The sequence below is a fragment of the Ranitomeya imitator genome, chromosome 1 (genome assembly GCF_032444005.1).
Source record: "Ranitomeya imitator isolate aRanImi1 chromosome 1, aRanImi1.pri, whole genome shotgun sequence".
Lineage (NCBI taxonomy): Eukaryota > Metazoa > Chordata > Amphibia > Anura > Dendrobatidae > Ranitomeya > Ranitomeya imitator.
Window position 1 is genome coordinate 496,359,086 of NC_091282.1, and position 23,502 is coordinate 496,382,587.

General features: G+C 41.3%; 1 protein-coding gene across 2 annotated transcripts in view; it reads right to left on the reverse strand.

Annotated features, from left to right (window-relative positions):
• ADAMTSL1 (ADAMTS like 1) overlaps positions 1 to 23,502 on the reverse strand; it is a 550,804-nt gene that overhangs the window by 13,593 nt on the left and 513,709 nt on the right. For both annotated transcript variants that reach the window (XM_069766222.1, XM_069766229.1), the window contains exons 24-25: positions 9,398 to 9,613; positions 6,249 to 6,429 (exon numbers count right to left, since the gene is read on the reverse strand). In XM_069766222.1, coding sequence (XP_069622323.1) covers positions 6,249 to 6,429; positions 9,398 to 9,613 — 397 coding nt within the window. The remainder of the gene's footprint in view (positions 1 to 6,248; positions 6,430 to 9,397; positions 9,614 to 23,502) is intronic.

Here is a 23,502-nt window from a genome sequence, read left to right on the forward strand (position 1 = left end):
ACTTTGGAGTGTAGAAGGAACCTGGAGTACCCAGAGGAAACTCAATAACACAAGGAGAACAAACAATATGTGTGCTAAGTACCTCAATTTTATAAGTATATTCTGTGTGCCAGTAAAGCAGTTTACATTTCATTTATTCTACGTGTTCATATTTCTTAGTGTACACATTGTACGGCCACACTTTTTAATGCAGTGGGTGAAATAACTATTTAACAGTCACCAATTTTCTAAGAAAATAAAATTCTAAAGGTGCTATTGCCATGATATTCTCTCTAGATGTCGGAAACAACCCATGCAATCAACACAGACAAAAAATCAAACTATAGATGTCCACAAATTAAGTTATATGTAATATTGAGAATGAGAATTTCATGTCAGTAGCACTGGCAGAATCCTGGATAGGCGGTGATGAGAGGTTTAATAGGACCAATATATGGACCCAAGTTTTTTAGGAATGATTAGCTGAGATGGGCGGAACTAGTCATTCCCACCCTCCAATTTAGGAGGTGCAGCTGGTTTAAAAGGCAGCAGAGTTGTTCATTCCTTGTCTGAGAGTGGAGATTTTCTTATACTGCTATATACTCTTTGTTTTTCATTTCTGCTGTAAGTTTGTGGTGTTAATAAACCTTCCTATTTGGACAAGAAACTCCTTGCCTGTGTGATGTTACCGTACCTGTAGCCTGAAAGCAAGTGAATAAGTCCAATTGGTGCTTAGATTGAGGGCAGAAATCCCAAGTGTCCCCAGAACAATGGACAGAGGTCCATTGGTGAACCACAGAAGGCATATTATGACCTTGCCATGCAGGATGCCAAGGAGTACGACAATCTGAAGGGAGAGTTTATTAGAAGTATTTTTTGCTGCAGTGTTGTTCTAACTGCTTAGTTTAAACTACCTAAGAACCTGCTTTCGGCTGCTGCTCAGCAAGTATCCATAGTCTATTAAGAAGCAACCTGTGTTAGATCTCATTCACTCATCAGTATTTTGATCAAAACCAGAAGTGTCTCCAAAACACAAAACAGGTGTCAAACTTTCCAATATTGTTTTTATCTGTATATGAACATATTCTCATACTGCTTGTCTCATTTGTATACTAAACTAGTTGAGCGTCACAATCATGTCTGCTGACTGATATGTTTCAGTCCAATTTAGTCTGGGGTGAAGAATGCAGCACGATGGCCATTACAATGAAATGTAATGTTTTCATGGATGTATACCAGTAATTTTGGTGAAAAAAATTAATAGTATTAAATCCTCAAAGTGTCTCAGGCAGGGTGAAAAAACCTTTACATTGGTCATAGATGAATCATTGGATTTTTCTATAAGGAAAGACCACCAGCCCATTATACAACCAACAACCTATATCTGCACAGCTGTATCACTTTTACCTTTGAGAAGAGGAGGGAAGTGCTTTTTGATGGGTCAACACATCCATACTAGAGAGACAAGTGGAAGAATAAACCACTGCTCCCCAGATGTGTTCTGCCTTGTCTAATCCCCATAGGCTAACTTCTAGTCTCGTATAGAATTGTCCACAATATGTTCTCCATAGACTGCAAGCAGACGAAATCAGTGATCAGGTGGAAATGAAAACAGGATGTCGAATACTTCTCAGTTTATGGAACCTTCCCATTATAGTTTCCTTTGGTCTGGCAAAGTAGCTATTTCCTCGGAGATGTATCATCACGTTAGTGTTACGGTTGAACTAGAGTTTACTAATAATTGGGTGAGGAGAAGTAGGCCAATGAGTTCAAGGATTACAAGGTGTAAACTATTTTATGGAAGTTTATTATAGGTTCTGGCAAACACTGCTTAACTATTTCAGAGAAGGATAAATAACTACAGGACCCTTCCATAGAATATGTGTTACACCCAGTTCTGGCCCTGCACCCGGTTTTAGCGCTGCCCTCAGTTCTGGTCCCTCACCCGCTCCTGCTCTCGAGGCTGCCCCTGCACCTCTGCGAGGTCCCTGTCTGGATCCTCGCTCTCTATCTGTTCCTTGGCATCCTGCTGCTGCTTCTCTCTCCCCCACTTCCTGGCACACCGCCAGCAATCCTCCAGGAAGAGTGCTTAGGACATGCCCGCTTACCTCCAGCCTCTTAAAGGGACAGCGTGCATTTTTTTTTAAAATTTCAATCAACCAATGGCAGCGCACTGATTACTACTTCTGGCCCCACCGTCATAGGGAGAGTGCCGGAGCAACGAGCATCTACTCTTTCTATTTCGGGTTCTGTTCCAGTTCTGTCTGCGCTGTTATAGCATTCCGTTTTGCACTCTTCTTATACAGTTTGTTTCCGCAGAATATCAGTGACCAGTGGTTTGGTTAACCTAAGACGACACCTCTACCTTTATACTCAAGTGCCATCCCGTTCCGCCACTTGCTATCTGATCCCCTGGACTACGCTAATGGTGCTGGAGCCAGCTTCCTCTCATCTACCTGGAATCTGACGTCCTTTGCCAGAGCCAGCTTTATATCTCATACCCGGTGTCTGCCGGTCAGCTCCATCATATCTATTTATCCGTTTGTCCCACTGGGACAGCTGCCACGTGTCTGGGGTCTAACTGGGGGTTGCACCTGTGTCCCCCAGGTATTCCATTCTGGTCCTGTTCGAGGGATCTTACTACGGATATCTGGTGCTCACTAGTTACGCCCCCTTCAGAGCCCCCCGGACCAAGGTCCCGAGGTTCCACTCAAAAAATAAAAGACGAATGTGAACTTCATCACCTGTGCCTCTGCTCCCATTCATTACAATATGTTTAAATTGGAAAGCTAAGACATGCTAATATAAGATAATCAACACAAGTAAATAAAATGTATATGCCATTAGACTGTATATTCATTTTATCATATATCATTTTACCAGCTGCTTAATTTTTCAGTTTTGGAAAAACCTTATTGCCAGCTGAAGTTTGTTGTAATAAAAACAGTCTGTGCTTTACTCACTCTCCTTGGGTCCACCGCTGAGTCACCTACGCTGCTGCAGGTGTGTGTTATTATCTGCAGCACTGATGTCACCTTGACAGGGCTGCAGCCAATCAGTGAGTTCATCTATCCTGAGCAGCTTGTGATGTCAACTTGGACAGAGCTATTGAGCTCAGTTATTGGCTGCAACACAGTTGATTTAAAGGGCCACTGTCACCCCCCTGCAGCCGTTATAAACTAAAAGAGCCACCTTGTGCAGCAGTAATGCTGCATTCTAACAAGGTGGCTCTTTTAGTTTTGTGTTCAGGTATTACTAAAATAACGCAGTTTGAAACTTTGCAAAAATACCTGTCTTTGTCCACGGAGGCGGGTCTGAAGCCTCCTCTGTGAAGCGCCCAACTGCCGTCACTCATCTCTTCTGGGGCGATGGTCGCCGCCCCCTCCACGCTGTAATTATGCACGGTGCGGGGCTGGGATTCCTGGTCATGTGCACTGCGTGTGTCAGCGGGGGGACCTGGGTGAGTGGCGGACACACGCAGTGCGCATGCCCAGGAATCCCAGCCCTGCACTGTGCATAATGCATAACACAGTGCGGGGCAGGGATTACCGAGGTGGGTGGCCGCACTGCCAGCACAGGCGCAGTCTGCAAGCCTGGCTGGGATGTCAGACCGCCAAAGCTTACTGCGCCTGCCCCACAAATATTTACTCAGCGCCGGCGCCGGATTTGAAAAGAAAACAGCGCGGAGGGGGCGGCAACCATCGCCCTAGAAGAGATGAGTGACGGCAGTTGGGCGCTTCACAGAGGAGGCTTCAGACCCGCCTCCGTGGACAAAGACAGGTATTTTTGCAAAGTTTCAAACTGCTTTATTTTAGTAATACCTGAACACAAAACTAAAAGAGCCACCTTGTTAGAATGCAGCATTACTGCTGCACAAGGTGGCTCTTTTAGTTTATAACGGCTGCAGGGGGGTGACAGTGGCCCTTTAACAATAGTGCTGCAGACAATAACAGACAATGGAGGCTCATTACTGGACCAAGGGAGAGTGAGAAAAGAACAGATTATTTTTTACAAACTGCAGCTGTGCTTTCAAGTCAGAATATTTATGGGGAGGAGTTGTGTCATGAAAGTTACATTCCATATAATGTAAAATAGCTTCATATACTTTCTTTATATTGCCTATCCATGAACCACAATATGGACTTGATGACCACAGAGCACTTCAAGGTCGGAGAGGATAGGGGATTTATTTATGAAATATTTAATCTTGAGATATAGAAATTATATTATGCATCTGAATTTATTATACCTATTTCTACATTTTTAAGTACACCTTTTATTTTTAATAAAAAAAAAAATAGTCAAGAATAACTTTTACTACGTAGAGTAGGCAGGATTTACACCACAAAAAGTGCTGCCCTAAGGCTCTGCAGCCCCAGGGAAAGTTTCCTTTGACAGCAGTTATCTTGGCCACCAGCTATATAGGGAATAGTGATGAGCGAACGTACTTGGGTAAGGTGTTATCGGAGCATGCCTGTGTGCAATCCAAGTCATTGGCGTGCTTGAAAAATATGTGTGCATTCTCGCGGCTGCATGTCTCGTGGCTGTTCGGCAGCCGCAACACGTACAGGGATTGCCTGTTTGTTAGCCAATCCCTTCCCTGTATGTGTTGTGGCTGTCTAACAGCCACGAGACATGCAGCCGCGGGAATGCAAACATATTATTCGAGCATGCCGAAGCCACTTGGTTAGCACACGAGCATGCTCCGATAGAGCACGTTTGCTCATCACTATGGTATAGATGTGGGAAAGGCAATAGGGCAACAAGGTGGCCAAGAACGGCAATAGAATTTTTAATACTAGTACAGTAGAAAGTCAATTTATTTGTAATGATACGACTATTTATGACCAATAGTAAAAATATTTGATTCAGGATTTTAAAGGACATCTTCCTCCCTACGGCTTAAAGCACTGTTAATTGATTTAGAAAATGATATCCAGTGTCTCACATTTTCATGGTAAACATGACTGTGCAAAAACAAGCATTCTCCATTCTACTTCAAGGCCATAAGGAAAGAGTAGAGCGAGCTGTATGCTATGAATATTTGTAATGAAAAATGATCTAGGCATCTACATGTGGGAGAAGAAACTAGCTTCAGGAACTATGCGCTTGAAAAATAACTAAAACACCCCTTGTTTGCAGTCTCAAAACATTTGCAGACAATTAGCTTTGTGCGGAGGTTCTCTATCCCTATTTATAGGGATACCTCAGCTACCAAATATACTCAAAAACAAGTAAAACATACATACCGTATATAAAAATATCAGTAATGCAGAAACTGGCAGTCCATGATGTTCATGGGATCACAGGAGGTGATGAAACATGAATGAACAAGTTCCAGCACATCTTGGAGTTGGCCAGGTCTTACATCTGAAAGCTGTACACAGTTATCCAGGTCCTATTTTTTTTTTATTCCTTGAGGATGGGTCAAGCCAGGACATGATCACATTGACCCTTTCAACACTATATGTGATGCAAGCTATTTCCTTGGATGAATATGTCCGTGGCTGTAGCAAACTGCCTGTAAATAAGCTGTCAGTGATATCACCAAGTTTGTGTGTTTTCAGTGCCACCCTTTGGTTTGACGCAAGGAATTATAGATTTGGCAATAGGAAGCAGGTGTAGGAGGCGAGTCATTTATCATTATGTTATATACTCCTCAGACAATCCTCATAGCAGGGTCATTGTCAATAGAAAAGGCATTTTAGCTTCTAATGTGCATTTCTGGTTGACACCCATTATTTTGGCGACCAAAGTGTACTGAAATCCCACCTATGTGTAGTGTGAAGGAGAACTCTCCAGGGTTACATATAGCTGAAGGCTTTCTGGTGCCTCAAAAAAGGGGCAAAGACACAAATTATTCTGGTTGAAATCTCCTGTCTACGCATGGAAATGTTGATATAGATGAGGTTAGTTTTTACATGCAGAGTAAATTGAACAAAAAGACAGATCTCTGGCAGAAATGAAGTGGAAGGAAAAAAAAGCAGAAAAGCAGATAACATATTCATTACAAGTGATTCCTTAAGAAACTAAAATGAGTCTTTTATTGGCCCGGACAAATTTACTGAACTTTTGGAAAAACATGATGGGATGTGAAGTTGTTCCCTTAGAAATGGCCAATTCCGTGACTCTACTATGTTCAACCATACTTTCAGAATACTTTGATTGTACAGTCTCAGAAATGTTTATTTTGGTGGGCACAGACCAAGCCAATCCAACATGTTTCCTATGCATGACTACTAATAGAAAAACATGCATCCAATACAAACCTTGGCGGACAGTCCCTCCTGTTACATGTAGCAGGATTGATGGAAGGTTTGGGCTTCTCTTGGCAGTGAGTGACATTGACCTCTTGCTTGTCGAGAACACACCTCAGTTGTGGATGCTGGATGCCTCTATTACCACAAGATGTTGTACATGGCAGGTGACCGACCAAAGACCACTGATAATCTGTTGATGAAGCAAATTGTAAGAATTGATTATATTACAAAACAATCACAAACCACTGTATTTTCACATTTCCAAAAGATTAAAACATGGGGATTGACATGTTAGATAAAGCTTAACTATGTCTATTTATAATTAAGAAATTAAAGTGGCTGTCCAGCCTTAGGGTACAAGTCTGCAGACACTCTAAGTGACTGCAGACTTGTGAGTATGTGATTTGTATACACGCGATCACATGCCAACTAGACGTGTGTGGCCTCACTCAATACATAAGTATTCAGCGAGGCTGAACGTATCTAGTTGGAATGTGTCCAAAAGTATTTAAATTACATATTGGCAGTCACATGACTACCTGTTCCTGGTGCCTGCTGTAAGGATCCTTAAAGTCTGCAGTTACATAGAATGACAGTACATTTGTACCCTAAGGCCGGACAACTCCTTTAAAGAGTCTGTCACCCCAAAAGCAATAATAAACAATTTATACAATTTATACAGTGAAATAAAGGACTTAACCTTCTAAGAATAATACCAGCACTCCTCCTGTTAGTTGTTCAGTGCTGGAAATAAATACTTTTCATTTGCATCCAAAAGAAGGCACTTCAGTGCACCGTTGTCATGACCAAGAGTTCAGTGCACAGTTACACCCTGTAGTTTGTATTTTGAGGCAATTCCCACACTTGTGATAAACACTGCTCACTTCCAAGAGCGCGCACTGTCTGAACTCAGTGCACTTGGGGACACATGCAGGCTGACGCTGCCTGAGCCCTGCCATGCAGACTGTGTGTGTTTTTACTACACAGCGTGGATGGCGCATTCTCCGCCATGACACTTCTCACTACACGAGGGTACCCAGAAATGTAGCAAATGGCAACTGAAAAGAGACGTCAAGAAGTTCAATGTGCCCACCTACCACCCATATTGTGTGCTCATTAGCGCTGACACTGTGCACTGGCATCCATTGTTTTCCAGTATTTTTCTCAGGCTCTATACCACTAACAGGTATCGTACTAGCATGATTTTTATAGGGGCTAAGTCCCCTATATCACTGTATAGATCATTTGATATTGAATTTAGGGGCTGACAGACTCCCTTTAAAAATCCTGTACACAAAAGATACCCTTCATGTCCCATGATATAGGAATCATACAGCCAGTATTTTGTTATCACTGTGTTGCTATTATGCTGTTTTGCAATAGGGTTTTCGCCTTTTAGAAGTTGCCATCCCTCTCTCCATGTGACTCTGATGTTGTACGGATGTCAGTAACCTCTCACTTCCTCATTATATATATCACCTATGTTAAGAAGTACACGAGTATACATTTATCTGCTGTAATTGTGCATAACTTCAAGAATTCAGCAGGAAAATAACAATTTTTCTGGAATCTTCACAAGTGCCTTCTGCAGTCGAGTTCAAGCTATCTGATGAAATCACTTTGTGAGTAACAGTACACAGAGAGCCAGATAAATGGTCTTTCAAGCGCCCCATACACTCAGCCTAGTTATGGAGTCAGAATAATACTTCTGTAAATCCAATAAATTTACTATAGGGAATCTTACTGCAATAGTTTTATGTTGACAAGGATATAAAGCTCAAAGGGATTGTCTAGTTTAGAAAACCCATTTCATCTCTAAAACTGTCCATATACATGCGACAGACTAAACAATTGTTTAGCCTACAAAAATCTCTCCCAGCGCCTCCATACACTTGTACACTTGGTCGATTGTTCAAGTGTTTTCAACAATAACCTGGTGACAGCTTATCTCCCAGAGATCAAAAGGGTCAGGACATTTCTTACTGGCCTACTTCTATTCAATATACAGCATATGGGAGCCTCTAATACTATAAATTGAGTTAATATAGGGGCATCGCCTATGCTAAGATTCCTCATCTCTTAGCCAGAACAGAGGGCAGCTAACAAAAGTCCTGTTCTGCATTACACAGACAATCCACTGATAGGTATTTCTTTTCCAGTTTTTGGCTTTTTTACTCCTGTTTTTCATTTGTGCTTAATTTTTTGTTTTGCTTTGGAAGTCTATAGTGCTTGGTTTACATGTTATTTTTATGTGTTTGCATGCATCTTTGCTTTGTTGCCATTGTCGCTGGAGTATGGTGGTCACAAAATTTGGCCCAAATATGCTCCACTTGCCCCTGCAAGTGATTTGATATAGGACAATTATTTTAGTGCAAATTTTGCACTATGCTATGAAACAAATTATTTTTTTGCACTGAAATGTCACAAAATAGGTAAAAGACAAAAAAACAAAATTCATGAACCACATCCACATTTTGAAAAATGTTGGCACAAAAAAAACAGGCAACAAATACTGCAAGACATAAACAAAAAAAGAGTTTAAGAAATGCAAATGATGAATCGGGGCTTGTATGCTAGGATTCCTTGCTAATTACCTTTTTTACCACTTATCTACTGTAAGTTCCCTGAAAGTAGCATCAAAATTACCAGCCGCCATCTTCTGTAATCTTTGCTCCTACAGTCAACATTTATAACAACCTATTTCATAGATGTTGAATTGAGGAAGAGAAATCATTTTATGATGCATTTAAACTTTTTCAAACAATTTTCTCCCAACTGACACCACCGGATGGGAAATAAGGATCCAATTACTTGGGTCCCATGCTTCAATAGAAAAAGGGTCCCAAATTCCTCGAACTTCAACACTGTGCATGTGTACATTGGGCTGGGCAACTGCATTGTTGTCTAGGATGCTGAAGAAAATTACAGAGCACTGTGCATAGCACTGAACTAAAGTCTTGCAACAGTGTAAGGAGTACAGAGAGAAGAAATGTGAGGTGAATTGGTGATATTTTTTATTTTTGGGAAAACCCCTAAAAGGAAAATGAGAACAGACTTCATGCTTACTCATGCTTAGTTTAAGAAAACAATACAGAATATGTCATGCATTTTATCCAAGACAGACAGACATTGTTAAGGTCAGCTGAATTTTGATCTACCTTGAAGTGACAGAAAAGCTTTTTGCGTGAGTGAGTCAGATGGGTTGCTCTGAATAACACATCGATATTCCCCATGATGGTCCTTGCTTATGTTAGCTAGCTGAAGGATCTGCCCGCCTTCTAGTATTTCATATGTCAGCTTTGTTGTGCGGTTTACTGGTTGACTTCCATGAAACCAACTGATAAGGGGAATAGAATCACCTTTCACTGGACACCCTATAAGATAAATCAAATGACATGGTTAAGAAACAAAAAATTATTTAGTAAGATCTGGTGTTTGTTATGTATTATTTGTTAACAGTTTGAATGTTGCTGACTGGCATTATCAATTCCCTGGATATCTTTTTGCATCCCTTTCCTGTTTTATACAGTTCAACTACCTTTTCGCCGTAGATCCATTGACAATTCTTTTGCTTTCCCCATGACGCATGATCCAGAAACGCCAGTGGCTGGATGAAAGATGCAAGAGTCTGTCTGGATCCCAGAAACTCACTCAGCTTTTAGGCACACACACTGATTACAAGCAAACAGGTCACAGGTGAGGATGTTACCTTTAGTAGCCATTCAAATCCATTTGTGTCAACTTGTGTGCATGTTATCAGGCCAAAATCACCAGGGTATGTGAACTTTTGATCAGGGTCATTTGGATGTTTTGAGTTGTCATTATGATTTAAAAAGAGAAACTACAGAAGTTTGACAATGAATGGCTTCACCCAACCACTAACCATGAGTGGAGAAAAAGTTTTGGTGTTATCATTCATATTCTCTGAAAAAAGGACAAGAAAGCAAAAATTCTGTATACTTTTGAGCACAACTGTAATTTTGTTTCTTAGAATTGTGGACATATGTCAGAATACTCTAGCACAAAATCACCCTATGGAAATGACTGCCCATGTGTTATAAATCCAAGTTGCACAATTTTCCCCCTTGAATAATATATGGTGTTTCAATTGCAGACAATAAGAGTTCTTACGAGTAGCTGTATGCACTTTTATACAGCTACTTGTAAGAACTCTTATTGTCTGCAATTGAAACACCATATATTAATCAAGGGGGAAAATAAAAAAAACTATTCAGTTGAGAAAAATGAAGCCATTGCTCATAGTTTCTCACAATCAATGAGGATATAGGGGATGATGAGTAAAACTGTATTTCATACATATGGCGAAGTTCAAAACAGTCCTAGATTAATAAGTCATGTTCACACACATATCTAACATGTTTTACTTTATATGTGTTAATTATGAGGTTATCTTTCTTTAATTTCATTTTTGTCTAGTTTGGTTTCAGATTTTAGCTGAATTGGAACAAATTACCAGTTTTCTATAGAGTGATTTCCTTAAATTGCTCATGCTAAAAAATGAAACTGATTAAAAGGAATCTGTCAGCATTATTTCATCCCCAAAACTATTTATGTGCATGTAGCTCTTTCAGAGACAAGTCCAGCAATACCTTTACATGGCCAGACTGTCTCTCCATTTAATGAGAAATCAGCGTTTTACATGATATGCAAACAATGCTGTAGATCTGAAGCCTCTGTCAACTCCAGTTATATTTCACGCACTGCGCCACAGCCTCCTGTTTGACTGCCAGCCTCTATGTTGTGGTGGGCCTTCAAGTAAAGGGGCTGTCAGTCAAGCAGGAAGAGGCAGCGCTAGGCAAGGAATAGTACTGGTGTGACTGAGGTTTCAGATCTACAAATAGATATTCAGCCTCATTTGCACATGAAGTCAATAATGGAGGAACGGACTTGCCATGTAAAAATATTGCTTGACTTGTCTTTGAAAGCCTTACATGCGCACATAAAATGTTTGGAGGGTGCCTTTCTCCTGACAGATTCCCTTTAAGTTTGAGGGTCACTCTACTTAGTTTTATTATGTGAAACGGAAACTGACTTCACCTAGAAAGTTCATCTGGTAATAGTTCAATCCAATGAAAATAATGAAGTTTGAAATAAGTAAAATAGTATATGAAATATCTGAACAATACAAATAGATCAGTTGGCAAATGGTACTTCTTGCTTGGAGTATTTTTGGAATCAGAGTACAAATTTGAATAATTTATTGTACCCAGAGCATTCCAGAGTGACATATTCTGGGGTGAAAATGTCAATGTAATACTGAAGCAGCTTTTATGCAAAGTTCATGCAGTCTAATGCTGTCTCAAAGGGTATATACTTCCATTTATGGTTTTTCAAAAATAAGATACTTTGCGCACCTGAAAACTAGTCTATGTTTACATATTTTTTCCACAATTTAGCTACCGAACGTTTATCATTAATTGTTTATTTAACGGCCTTCTGCTCGATTGCGAGCCATGGTGACTTGATGGATGAATGGACTGTAGGAAGGTCGATCTTGTGCAAGCCTGGATAGGTCCACCATGGGCTTCTCCACTGTTATCTTGATAGTATTAAGCCATCAGGTTGCTGGTCTTCCTCTTCGCATTGTTCCTTCTATTCTTCCAACCGTGATGTCTTCCTCCAGTGAGTGCTGTTTTGGTATGTTGTGTCCAAAGTAGGCTAGTCGCATATGGGTGACATGTGTGGCTGGATTCGTATCAAAATTGATTTGCTTGTTCTTCTTGCCATCCATGGTATTGACAACATCCTTCTCCAGCACCACATTTTGAAGTCTTCGATTTTTCTTTTGTCTTGTTACTTTATTGTCTGGGTTTCAAGTCCATGATAGAATACATCTCCATAAAATTTGAGAACTTTTCTAAATACATTGCTTTACTTTTGTTTTACTATTCCTGATTCACAGCCTTGATTATTCTCCTACAATCACGATACTGTAAGCTCCCAAAACTATATAGCAAAAACTTTGTGTACTGCATTATTATAAAAGCTCTGATAAACTTTTGGCAACATGACTGTCAACAATCTAATTGTTTTCCAATAGCAAACAGCAAAATTACGAACACAGTTCTGGACTTGGTATTAGAAGCCCTCATAGAGTCTGGAGCTGCCACCAGACTTGGACCCCATAAAAAATCTTTAAAGGGGTATCCACAGGAAGCCAGGGCTGTGGTTTCTTTCTGATTTCCTCTTGATGTTCGATATGTCCGAAGGCAGGGATAGTGATGATGCCAGCACTGATTGGGCATATGACTCACATTACATAACAACCTCACGTAAGCCCCATGAAAGCGAGTGCCAACACCTCTGGAATGGTGCTGACACAGGAGGTGAGTATAGGTGATTTTATTTTAACGGGGCCAAACATGAGGAAACAGAAGGGAGTGTCCAAGTAGTGAACAACCCCTTTAATGGAATTTGAAGACCACTGTTGCAACACACATAATAAAAAATATTAACCAATGAAGAATGAATCCTCCATAACATAGCCAAAAACTAGTAAACCACAATGCCTCACTTCTGTAACAGATCGTAACAGCAAAAGGTGCTCTAAGTACTAAAATCACTCATCGTGAGAAGTTGAATATTTCGGAGACTGCAGTTTATATTATAAGGGCATTTTGAGCTGAATTTGGAGAAAGCCCTTGTTTTATTAGTTGTGTTGAGCTATTTAAATTGTTCTTGTTTGTTTTTTTGCAAAACAAAGTTCGCAAATTTTGCTAAGAAATCTAATTATCGAGGTTAAAGAATCTTCATTGAAGCTGCAGACTTACACATCAAAGATGGGGTCTTAATATCAGAAATGTGTGGTTATCGCTATATTTCTCCTTTAACTTTAGAAATGATCAGTTTAGAGATTCATGCACTGGGTGTAGGCTAAATCAGTGGGTTTAGGAGTGAGTAGGGACAAATTGTGGGGAATAGAGCCTTTATAACACGCTGTATGGAAGTTATCAGTCACTAGTTAATGCTTAAATCATAATCCCAACTCCTCTGACACACAGAGTTTAGCAAATGCCAGGGTGTAACAGACAGATGAATTCACTTTACATATAGTTTTTGGGGATTTGTTGAAATTGAGAAGAAACTGAAACTTGCCATTAGAGCATTTAAGTATTACAGATGGTATGAAATCTTGTTTATGAGGATGCATGGTTACATCAGACTTCAGTAAAATAGACCCTCAGAACTGACTATGAGAGCATTACCTAGACAAAGCATGGTAATTACAGAACATTTAACAGGCTGATTGCTTAACGTCAAACGCCCATTGTGTTAAGGAAATATTTCCGTTCACTGGCTGATCACAAAAACCAGGTCAGTTTATCTTTGTGATGAGAAAATGACCTAGTGTGTAATTACCTTCAGATATCTAAACAGTAGGCTAAGGGAACTGTAAGGTCATTCTATGACACGTCACATAAAGAACTATTGACATCAAGATAAATACCCAAAGTATACCTCCAGCTTACAGCAATGATTTCAGTGATGCTCACAAGTATGGTTTTACCAACACATAAAGGATACACCGTACCAATCTTTACAGTCAAGGATCAGCGGCAAAGTGAATATACTTTTAAGGAAGGTAAACAATTCTGTTTTGTCTCAGTAGAAAGGCAGTTGTTCAGAATTAGCCAGTACACTTGTCTAACATGGAGATAGGAAAGTGGCATACCGGGCTTCCTGCTTGATTGTACAACAGCTGCAGGCTTATGCTAAGGGGACTATGTTGAATGGGTAGCAGATGGCACCGTAATTCCTGAGCACTGTCATATGTAACCTCTTTGGTTTACTAGTGTCAGTTCTTCTCCTGTACTCCTCCATCTTGTGATGATGAATATAATGATTGTGGCATGTGTCAGTATGTTCCAAGTAGGAAAGTTCATTTTCCCACAATGTTTGAGTGGACCATTATTCTGCTGAAAGCTGAAATCTGCAATAAATTAGGAGCCAGCTGGTGGAATAGGACAGCTACCGGTAATCACCATCTAGGTAAACAGATAGAAACAAGGAATCTTGCAGACGATCTCATCTCCTGTATGCAAGTAAATAACTCAGTGCATGCTGTACATTTAAGGGAGAGAAGTGAATTTCAAACCATAGTAACATAGTAACATAGTTAGTAAGGCCGAAAAAAGACATTTGTCCATCCAGTTCAGCCTATATTCCATCATAATAAATACCCAGATCTACGTCCTTCTACAGAACCTAATAATTGTATGATACAATATTGTTCTGCTCCAGGAAGACATCCAGGCCTCTCTTGAACCCCTCGACTGAGTTTGCCATCACCACCTCCTCAGGCAAGCAATTCCAGATTCTCACTGCCCTAACAGTAAAGAATCCTCTTCTATGTTGGTGGAAAAACCTTCTCTCCTCCAGACGCAAAGAATGCCCCCTTGTGCCCGTCACCTTCCTTGGTATAAACAGATCCTCAGCGAGATATTTGTATTGTCCCCTTATATACTTATACATGGTTATTAGATCGCCCCTCAGTCGTCTTTTTTCTAGACTAAATAATCCTAATTTCGCTAATCTATCTGGGTATTGTAGTTCTCCCATCCCCTTTATTAATTTTGTTGCCCTCCTTTGTACTCTCTCTAGTTCCATTATATCCTTCCTGAGCACCGGTGCCCAAAACTGGACACAGTACTCCATGTGCGGTCTAACTAGGGATTTGTACAGAGGCAGTATAATGCTCTCATCATGTGTATCCAGACCTCTTTTAATGCACCCCATGATCCTGTTTGCCTTGGCAGCTGCTGCCTGGCACTGGCTGCTCCAGGTAAGTTTATCATTAACTAGGATCCCTAGTTAAATGTCTATTTAATCTGAGAATCTAACTACGTTTATAATATACTTCAAATCGAAATTTCCTATCATTGCCTCTCTACTCTAGCTTTCTGTCTGTGTTTCTTTTTGTTTTTACCTCCGATTGCGATTCACTGGGGATTCTCAAATAGATTGTCATCAGGGGGTTGGGCTTTTGTCAATCCTACTGCTACCTTATCCTCCCAGAAACAAAGCATCATTAGTGGGTGGTGCTGCAGTCAGTCACTTACCACAGCTTCTGTCATGGCTGTCTGACATTCTATTTCAGTAGTAGTGACTGCAGCTCTGACACCACACTGCATCTTCAGTCCACACTGCCTATGTGCCTACTGCCTCATACACTGAAACAAAATGTCATCCGGGGGAGATGATAGAAGCAGGGTAAATGACAGCAGTGCTGCCCACTGATGATGATTTCAGGATGCTGACAGAATCTATGGGGCAGCGCTGCTGTTATTCACACTGTTTCTATCACCCTGATGACATCTCATTTCAGTGACCGAGGCAATGAAGACAGAAGCATTGTGGGTCAGAGGGGAAATCCATGAACCAGGGCCCCAGGCAGTGGCGTAACTACAAAGTGAGGGGCCCCGATGCGAACTTTCAAATGGGCCCCCCCTCCCCGCGCCAAAATATTTCCCACGGAAATTCACATTTTCCCTATTCATTTTGCACACTATAGTTTTGTTGCAATGTTGTATAGTCTGACCTATTACTGCCCTGTAATCGCTGAGAAAAATGATTTTATAACTAACATGTCTCTATACTAATTAGGGCGATGTCTTCGGAAGTGCAGATTCTCGGCGTTCATGTCCTCCCTCGCTCTAATTCCAAGCGCACTCCTGGCGTTTGAAATCTGTGTGCTGTTTCTTCCTGGTATGACGCTGCAGTGCATCATTTCCGGACCTGTGCCGTGTGGGGGTGTATTGGGTGTTCTGGTTGGCTCCGGAGCATGCGCACTGCATATTCTGACGCTGGCGAGTACACGCAATACTCCCCACAGTGCACATGCTGGGCTCTGCCCACAGCCGTGTACCATTCTTCCCGACTCGGAAATTTACAGCCCGTACACACACGGCTTTGCTCCGAGAACCCCGTACACACACAGCTCTGCTCCGTACACCTTGTACACAAGTGGCTCTGCTCCATACACCTTGCACACACACAGCTCTGCTCCATACACCTTGTACACACGCGGCTATGCTCCGTACACCTTGTACACATTGCACACATACACTGCTCTGCTCTGTACACCTTGTACACACACGGCTCTGTTACATCCACACTGTAAACCCCTCCGGACCCCACACATAAACTTCCCCTCATTCAGCACTATGACAATCAAGCACAGCAGAGTCCTGCATACACTGAGGCCACTGATCATGTGACCCCTGACTCCTCCCCTCCTGTGACCTCATCACAGGTCCTGTGCGCACAGAACAGGTGTGTGTGTGTGTGTGTGTACGCGCATGTGTCAGGTGTACGCAGCACATCAGCACTTTACAGCCGCTTCACTCACCAGCTGCTGCCTTCCATCTCTGTCAAGCTTCAGTGACACGCCCAGCCCTTCTGCTAGGTCACATGTCCTTCACGGACACGCCCACTCGCCACACACTGCTGGAAGTCTGGGGAAGCTGTGGGCGTGGCCAGCAGGGTGCATGACTCATCTGCTTGTTTGCTGGACTGGGCGGGCCTTTAAACACTCTGGCCCAGTCGCAGCTGCGACCGCAGTTGTTACGCCCCTGGCCCCAGGCATCCTCCTTTTGGTAATTTTGTTAGTGCAGAAACATCACAACGTTTCGGCAGTGCAGGGCTTTTATCATGCTATAAAAAACAGAGAACTGCATTATGGCTGGATAGAGGCCTGCATGGCCGAAATGTTGCGATTTTACTGAACTAATAAAGTTACCAAAGGGAGGATGTCTGGGGCTCTGGTTCCTGGATTTCTCTGTACTGCTACAACCTTGTGGAGAGTTGCACCAAGTGTGCACGGACAAGAGAGTGGTGCATGGGACTTACTATTGCAAGTATGTGGGGTAGATGTATGGTGGCGTGAGAGAAACTGTAGTCATTTCTTCACCATTACTGAAACAAGTCAACATCACAAAATGGGAGTGGCAAATGCTGTGGTTAATGACATCAACACCACCCCCTGATACCACTTAATTTCAGGGTGGAAAAGGAAGCAGTAGGAGTAACCGCAACCTCAGCCCCTAGATGATGATCCTTTTGCGAATCCCCAGTGCATGCTGTGAGAATCAATGGAATCGTCACCGGAAGTAACAATAAAAACACAGATTGAAAGTTAGAATAGAGAGGGAATGGTAGGGGATTTTAGAATGAAGTACGTTAGAAAAGTTGGTGGATTATTAAGTAAAATAGTTAATTTCGACCAACCCCTTTAAATTTACAGTGGCCACATTAAATAATGACATATGTCAGCTATGCAAGTTTGAAGCAGAAATGTTACTTTCTAAAGATGATTTGTGGGAGGTAATTGAATAACAGACCGCAGATTAGTGCTATTCATGAATGGGACAAGAAAAACAGACAGGCAAGAGAAATTCTAAGCTTATTAGCAAAGAACAACCAAATGATCCACATCAGAAATGAATAAAGTGGTAAAGGCATGTGGAATACACCTCAAAATCACCATAAGATTCCAGTCTAAACAGCAAGTTATATAAGTTAAGAAAAACTAATCTCAGCAAAGAAAAGAATAGAGAGAAGAAAAGAGGTCAGTGCGCGAGGATAGAAAAAAACAGCCATACTGCTATGCAGTTTACTTGACCCATACAATACTCTGATTAATGCACTAGTGATAAGGACCTAATTAGAATTTGCAATTACTAGGCTAGTAACAAAATATTAGAGAATAGAGATTCATATGCAGGGCTCCTAAGAAGGTGACCGTGGATAAATTCTTAAAGCGGCAGATAGAAGCTCACATAAGAAGGAAACTCGAGCATGTTTCAGGTACCAGTAACTTAAAGAGAGACTCTACAATATGGAAAGCAAATCAACAGACATCATTTCTAAAAGGACTAGATCAAAGGTTAAAGCTACAATCCCTGATCCATGTGCAAGTAATTGGCATGGTACTTTTAGGCTGTGGTCATGTGGGAGAATCAGGCCGATTATGCTAATGGCACTCGGATCAAACTCTGTCAGCGTTTATTCAGAGTTTCCCCTTAGTGTGATCCGATTCTCTCACAAAGAGAACTTCACTTCTCCATCTTCTACATTCTCTGTGTCTGCAGTAATCGGACTGCGCTCGCCTGACATTTGAATGCAGACCGATGTTTCCCACGCACCCATCGGCATTAGAAAAAAAATCACAGCTCTGCACTGCACCATAGTATAACATTGGGCAAAGTGCTATTGGCTAGCACTCGGCATTGTGTTATGTTCATGGGAGCGACCCCTTCAACTGACAAATATTAGGGCAACAACTCCAACACAAGTCACATAAGTGATAGAAGCTTTTTCACAGAATTTGAGTTAAGTAACAAGGAACACTCTTTCTCACTAATGGAAAGCAGAGCAAATATATTGGGATCATACAAACATTTTTTCCTGGTTATATATTTCATTATAAATTGCACTACCAAAATAATAATACTGTATATATTTTCCCCATAGAGCTATATCTTTGAAACCAGGTGAGACATTTTAATGTATGCATTTTTCATATTACTTTCCTTTGATATGAAACACAGTTTTTAGGAAGGATGACTATAAAGAAAGAGTTAATATAGCATAGTATTCATCCACAATCCCTGCTAAGAAGATATTTGTGTATACAGAAGAGGAACAACATGTGGTTCTTAGAAAATGCTCTATGCACAAAGTGAACGATAATCCACTTGACCTGTGTGCTCACTTCTCCCTGGGACAAACTTGTCAGTATCCTAATGAATCTCATATGCATTACTCATCCATAAAGACTATCAGTTCAATGGGTTGCCTGAATATACAAAACAGATACAGCTAAATAGCGAGGCAGCACAAGAAACCGATGGTACATTATATTTATACACATTGAGGATGTACATTTAGAATGTCCCTTATGGGCCCAAAATATTAGTCAAGGATGGTTCCTTTAAAGGGAGCCTGTCAGCAGTTTTAGCCAATAAGAGATACAGCCATCACCTTTCAGGGCTTATATACAGCATTCTATAATGTTGTATATTTGCCCCCAACCCGACGTACAAGAGAAGAAAAATAACTTTTATTATACTCACTTGCGGGGCTGTCCGGTCTGATGGGTGTCGCAGGTCTTGGTCCGGCGCCTCCCTTCTTGTGATGCCGCCATCCTGCTTGATTCGTGTGGATGACGCGTCTCCTCGGCACCGAGCTCCTGCACAGGCGCACTTCTCTGCACTATTGAGGGCAGAGCAAAGTACTGCAGTTCACAGGTGTTGGAAAGGTCAAAGAGCCCTGGCGCATGCGCACTACAGTACTTTGCTCTGCCCTAGACAGGACAGAGAAGGACGCCTGTGCAGGAGCGCTGTGCCGAGGAGACTGTGTGGTTGATGAAGGCACGCATCATCCACAAGAAGCAAGCAGGAGGACTAGGATCGTAAGAAGAAGGGAGGCGCCGGACCATGACCCATCGGACCGGACAGGTGAGTATAATAACATTTTTATTTTTCTTCTCTTGCAGGGCGGATTGGGGGCAGATATACAGCATTATAGAATGCTGTATATCAGCACTGAAAGGTGATGGCAGTATCTCTTATCGGTCGAACCTGGTGACAGGTTCACTTTAATTTTACTCATCACAAACAGGTAATCCTGTATAATAAAGTGTAAAGTGCTGGGATATTATGCCAGTTACCAGTTTATATTCTCAATACATTTTAACGTGAAACCCTTCTATCGTGGCAGCAATATTAATTATACCTATTAATAAGCTTGCAGTTATTGTTTAACTGTTCTAAACTGCTGCCACTTCTTTGTTCACTTTCTAATTGTGTCCTCATTTATCCCCACAGCCCAGAACTTCTAGCTCTCAAGGACCATATACAAATCAGCGCTGGATGGAGAAATGGGCAGGCCGGACCATTTTTTATGCCTCCTATCATATTTACACTGATCAATGACGATGACTTTCCTTATATCATCCACAACGAGCTGTCTGGCACTATTGCTGTGGAGCTGAAGTCTGATACACAAGGCACTGTGAATGGGCTAGTCCCACCCATTATTCTGATCAGTGCTGATCACAAGCCTAGTGTATGCAAAGCTCCACGGGTGAAATGAGGACACCGTTAAAAAACTGTAGACGAACAAACTTGGAACTGCAATTTGGGGCAAGGATGTCAGAGATGTTTTACACTAAACATCTTAAACTAGAAGAAGAGGGGACGGGAAGAAAAACATTAGACTCGAACAAAGACGACCCAGGAAAACATACTCAGAAGGGAGGTAAGAACATTTCTAAAACAATCCACAGTGAGGAGATTGGAACAAAACAAAATCCTCTAAACTGCATGCTCGCAAACGCCAGAAGCCTGACAAACAAGATGGAAGAACTAGAAGCAGAAATATCTACAGGTAACTTTGACATAGTGGGAATAACCGAGACATGGTTAGATGAAAGCTATGACTGGGCAGTTAACTTACAGGGTTACAGTCTGTTTAGAAAGGATCGTAAAAATCGGAGAGGAGGAGGGGTTTGTCTCTATGTAAAGTCTTGTCTAAAGTCCACTTTAAGGGAGGATATTAGCGAAGGGAATGAGGATGTCGAGTCCATATGGGTTGAAATTCATGGAGGGAAAAATGGTAACAAAATTCTCATTGGGGTCTGTTACAAACCCCCAAATATAACAGAAAGCATGGAAAGTCTACTTCTAAAGCAGATAGATGAAGCTGCAACCCATAATGAGGTCCTGGTTATGGGGGACTTTAACTACCCGGATATTAACTGGGAAACAGAAACCTGTGAAACCCATAAAGGCAACAGGTTTCTGCTAATAACCAAGAAAAATTATCTTTCACAATTGGTGCAGAATCCAACCAGAGGAGCAGCACTTTTAGACCTAATACTATCTAATAGACCTGACAGAATAACAAATCTGCAGGTGGTTGGGCATTTAGGAAATAGCGACCACAATATTGTGCAGTTTCACCTGTCTTTCACTAGGGGGACTTGTCAGGGAGTCACAAAAACATTGAACTTTAGGAAGGCAAAGTTTGAACAGCTTAGAGATGCCCTTAATCTGGTAGACTGGGACAATATCCTCAGAAATGAGAATACAGATAATAAATGGGAAATGTTTAAGAACATCCTAAATAGGCAGTGTAAGCGGTTTATACCTTGTGGGAATAAAAGGACTAGAAATAGGAAAAACCCAATGTGGCTAAACAAAGAAGTAAGACAGGCAATTAACAGTAAAAAGAAAGCATTTGCACTACTAAAGCAGGATGGCACCATTGAAGCTCTAAAAAACTATAGGGAGAAAAATACTTTATCTAAAAAACTAATTAAAGCTGCCAAAAAGGAAACAGAGAAGCACATTGCTAAGGAGAGTAAAACTAATCCCAAACTGTTCTTCAACTATATCAATAGTAAAAGAATAAAAACTGAAAATGTAGGCCCTTTAAAAAATAGTGAGGAAAGAATGGTTGTAGATGACGAGGAAAAAGCTAACATATTAAACACCTTCTTCTCCACGGTATTCACGGTGGAAAATGAAATGCTAGGTGAAATCCCAAGAAACAATGAAAACCCTATATTAAGGGTCACCAATCTAACCCAAGAAGAGGTGCGAAACCGGCTAAATAAGATTAAAATAGATAAATCTCCGGGTCCGGATGGCATACACCCACGAGTACTAAGAGAACTAAGTAATGTAATAGATAAACCATTATTTCTTATTTTTAGTGACTCTATAGCGACAGGGTCTGTTCCGCAGGACTGGCGCATAGCAAATGTGGTGCCAATATTCAAAAAGGGCTCTAAAAGTGAACCTGGAAATTATAGGCCAGTAAGTCTAACCTCTATTGTTGGTAAAATATTTGAAGGGTTTCTGAGGGATGTTATTCTGGATTATCTCAATGAGAATAACTGTTTAACTCCATATCAGCATGGGTTTATGAGAAATCGCTCCTGTCAAACCAATCTAATCAGTTTTTATGAAGAGGTAAGCTATAGACTGGACCACGGTGAGTCATTGGACGTGGTATATCTCGATTTTTCCAAAGCGTTTGATACCGTGCCGCACAAGAGGTTGGTACACAAAATGAGAATGCTTGGTCTGGGGGAAAATGTGTGTAAATGGGTTAGTAACTGGCTTAGTGATAGAAAGCAGAGGGTGGTTATAAATGGTATAGTCTCTAACTGGGTCGCTGTGACCAGTGGGGTACCGCAGGGGTCAGTATTGGGACCTGTTCTCTTCAACATATTCATTAATGATCTGGTAGAAGGTTTACACAGTAAAATATCGATATTTGCAGATGATACAAAACTATGTAAAGCAGTTAATACAAGAGAAGATAGTATTCTGCTACAGATGGATCTGGATAAGTTGGAAACTTGGGCTGAAAGGTGGCAGATGAGGTTTAACAATGATAAATGTAAGGTTATACACATGGGAAGAGGGAATCAATATCACCATTACACACTGAACGGGAAACCACTGGGTAAATCTGACAGGGAGAAGGACTTGGGGATCCTAGTTAATGATAAACTTACCTGGAGCAGCCAGTGCCAGGCAGCAGCTGCCAAGGCAAACAGGATCATGGGGTGCATTAAAAGAGGTCTGGATACACATGATGAGAGCATTATACTGCCTCTGTACAAATCCCTAGTTAGACCGCACATGGAGTACTGTGTCCAGTTTTGGGCACCGGTGCTCAGGAAGGATATAATGGAACTAGAGAGAGTACAAAGGAGGGCAACAAAATTAATAAAGGGGATGGGAGAACTACAATACCCAGATAGATTAGCGAAATTAGGATTATTTAGTCTAGAAAAAAGACGACTGAGGGGCGATCTAATAACCATGTATAAGTATATAAGGGGACAATACAAATATCTCGCTGAGGATCTGTTTATACCAAGGAAGGTGACGGGCACAAGGGGGCATTCTTTGCGTCTGGAGGAGAGAAGGTTTTTCCACCAACATAGAAGAGGATTCTTTACTGTTAGGGCAGTGAGAATCTGGAATTGCTTGCCTGAGGAGGTGGTGATGGCGAACTCAGTCGAGGGGTTCAAGAGAGGCCTGGATGTCTTCCTGGAGCAGAACAATATTGTATCATACAATTATTAGGTTCTGTAGAAGGACGTAGATCTGGGTATTTATTATGATGGAATATAGGCTGAACTGGATGGACAAATGTCTTTTTTCGGCCTTACTAACTATGTTACTATGTTACTATGTTACAAGGAATCTGTCACTAGATTTAT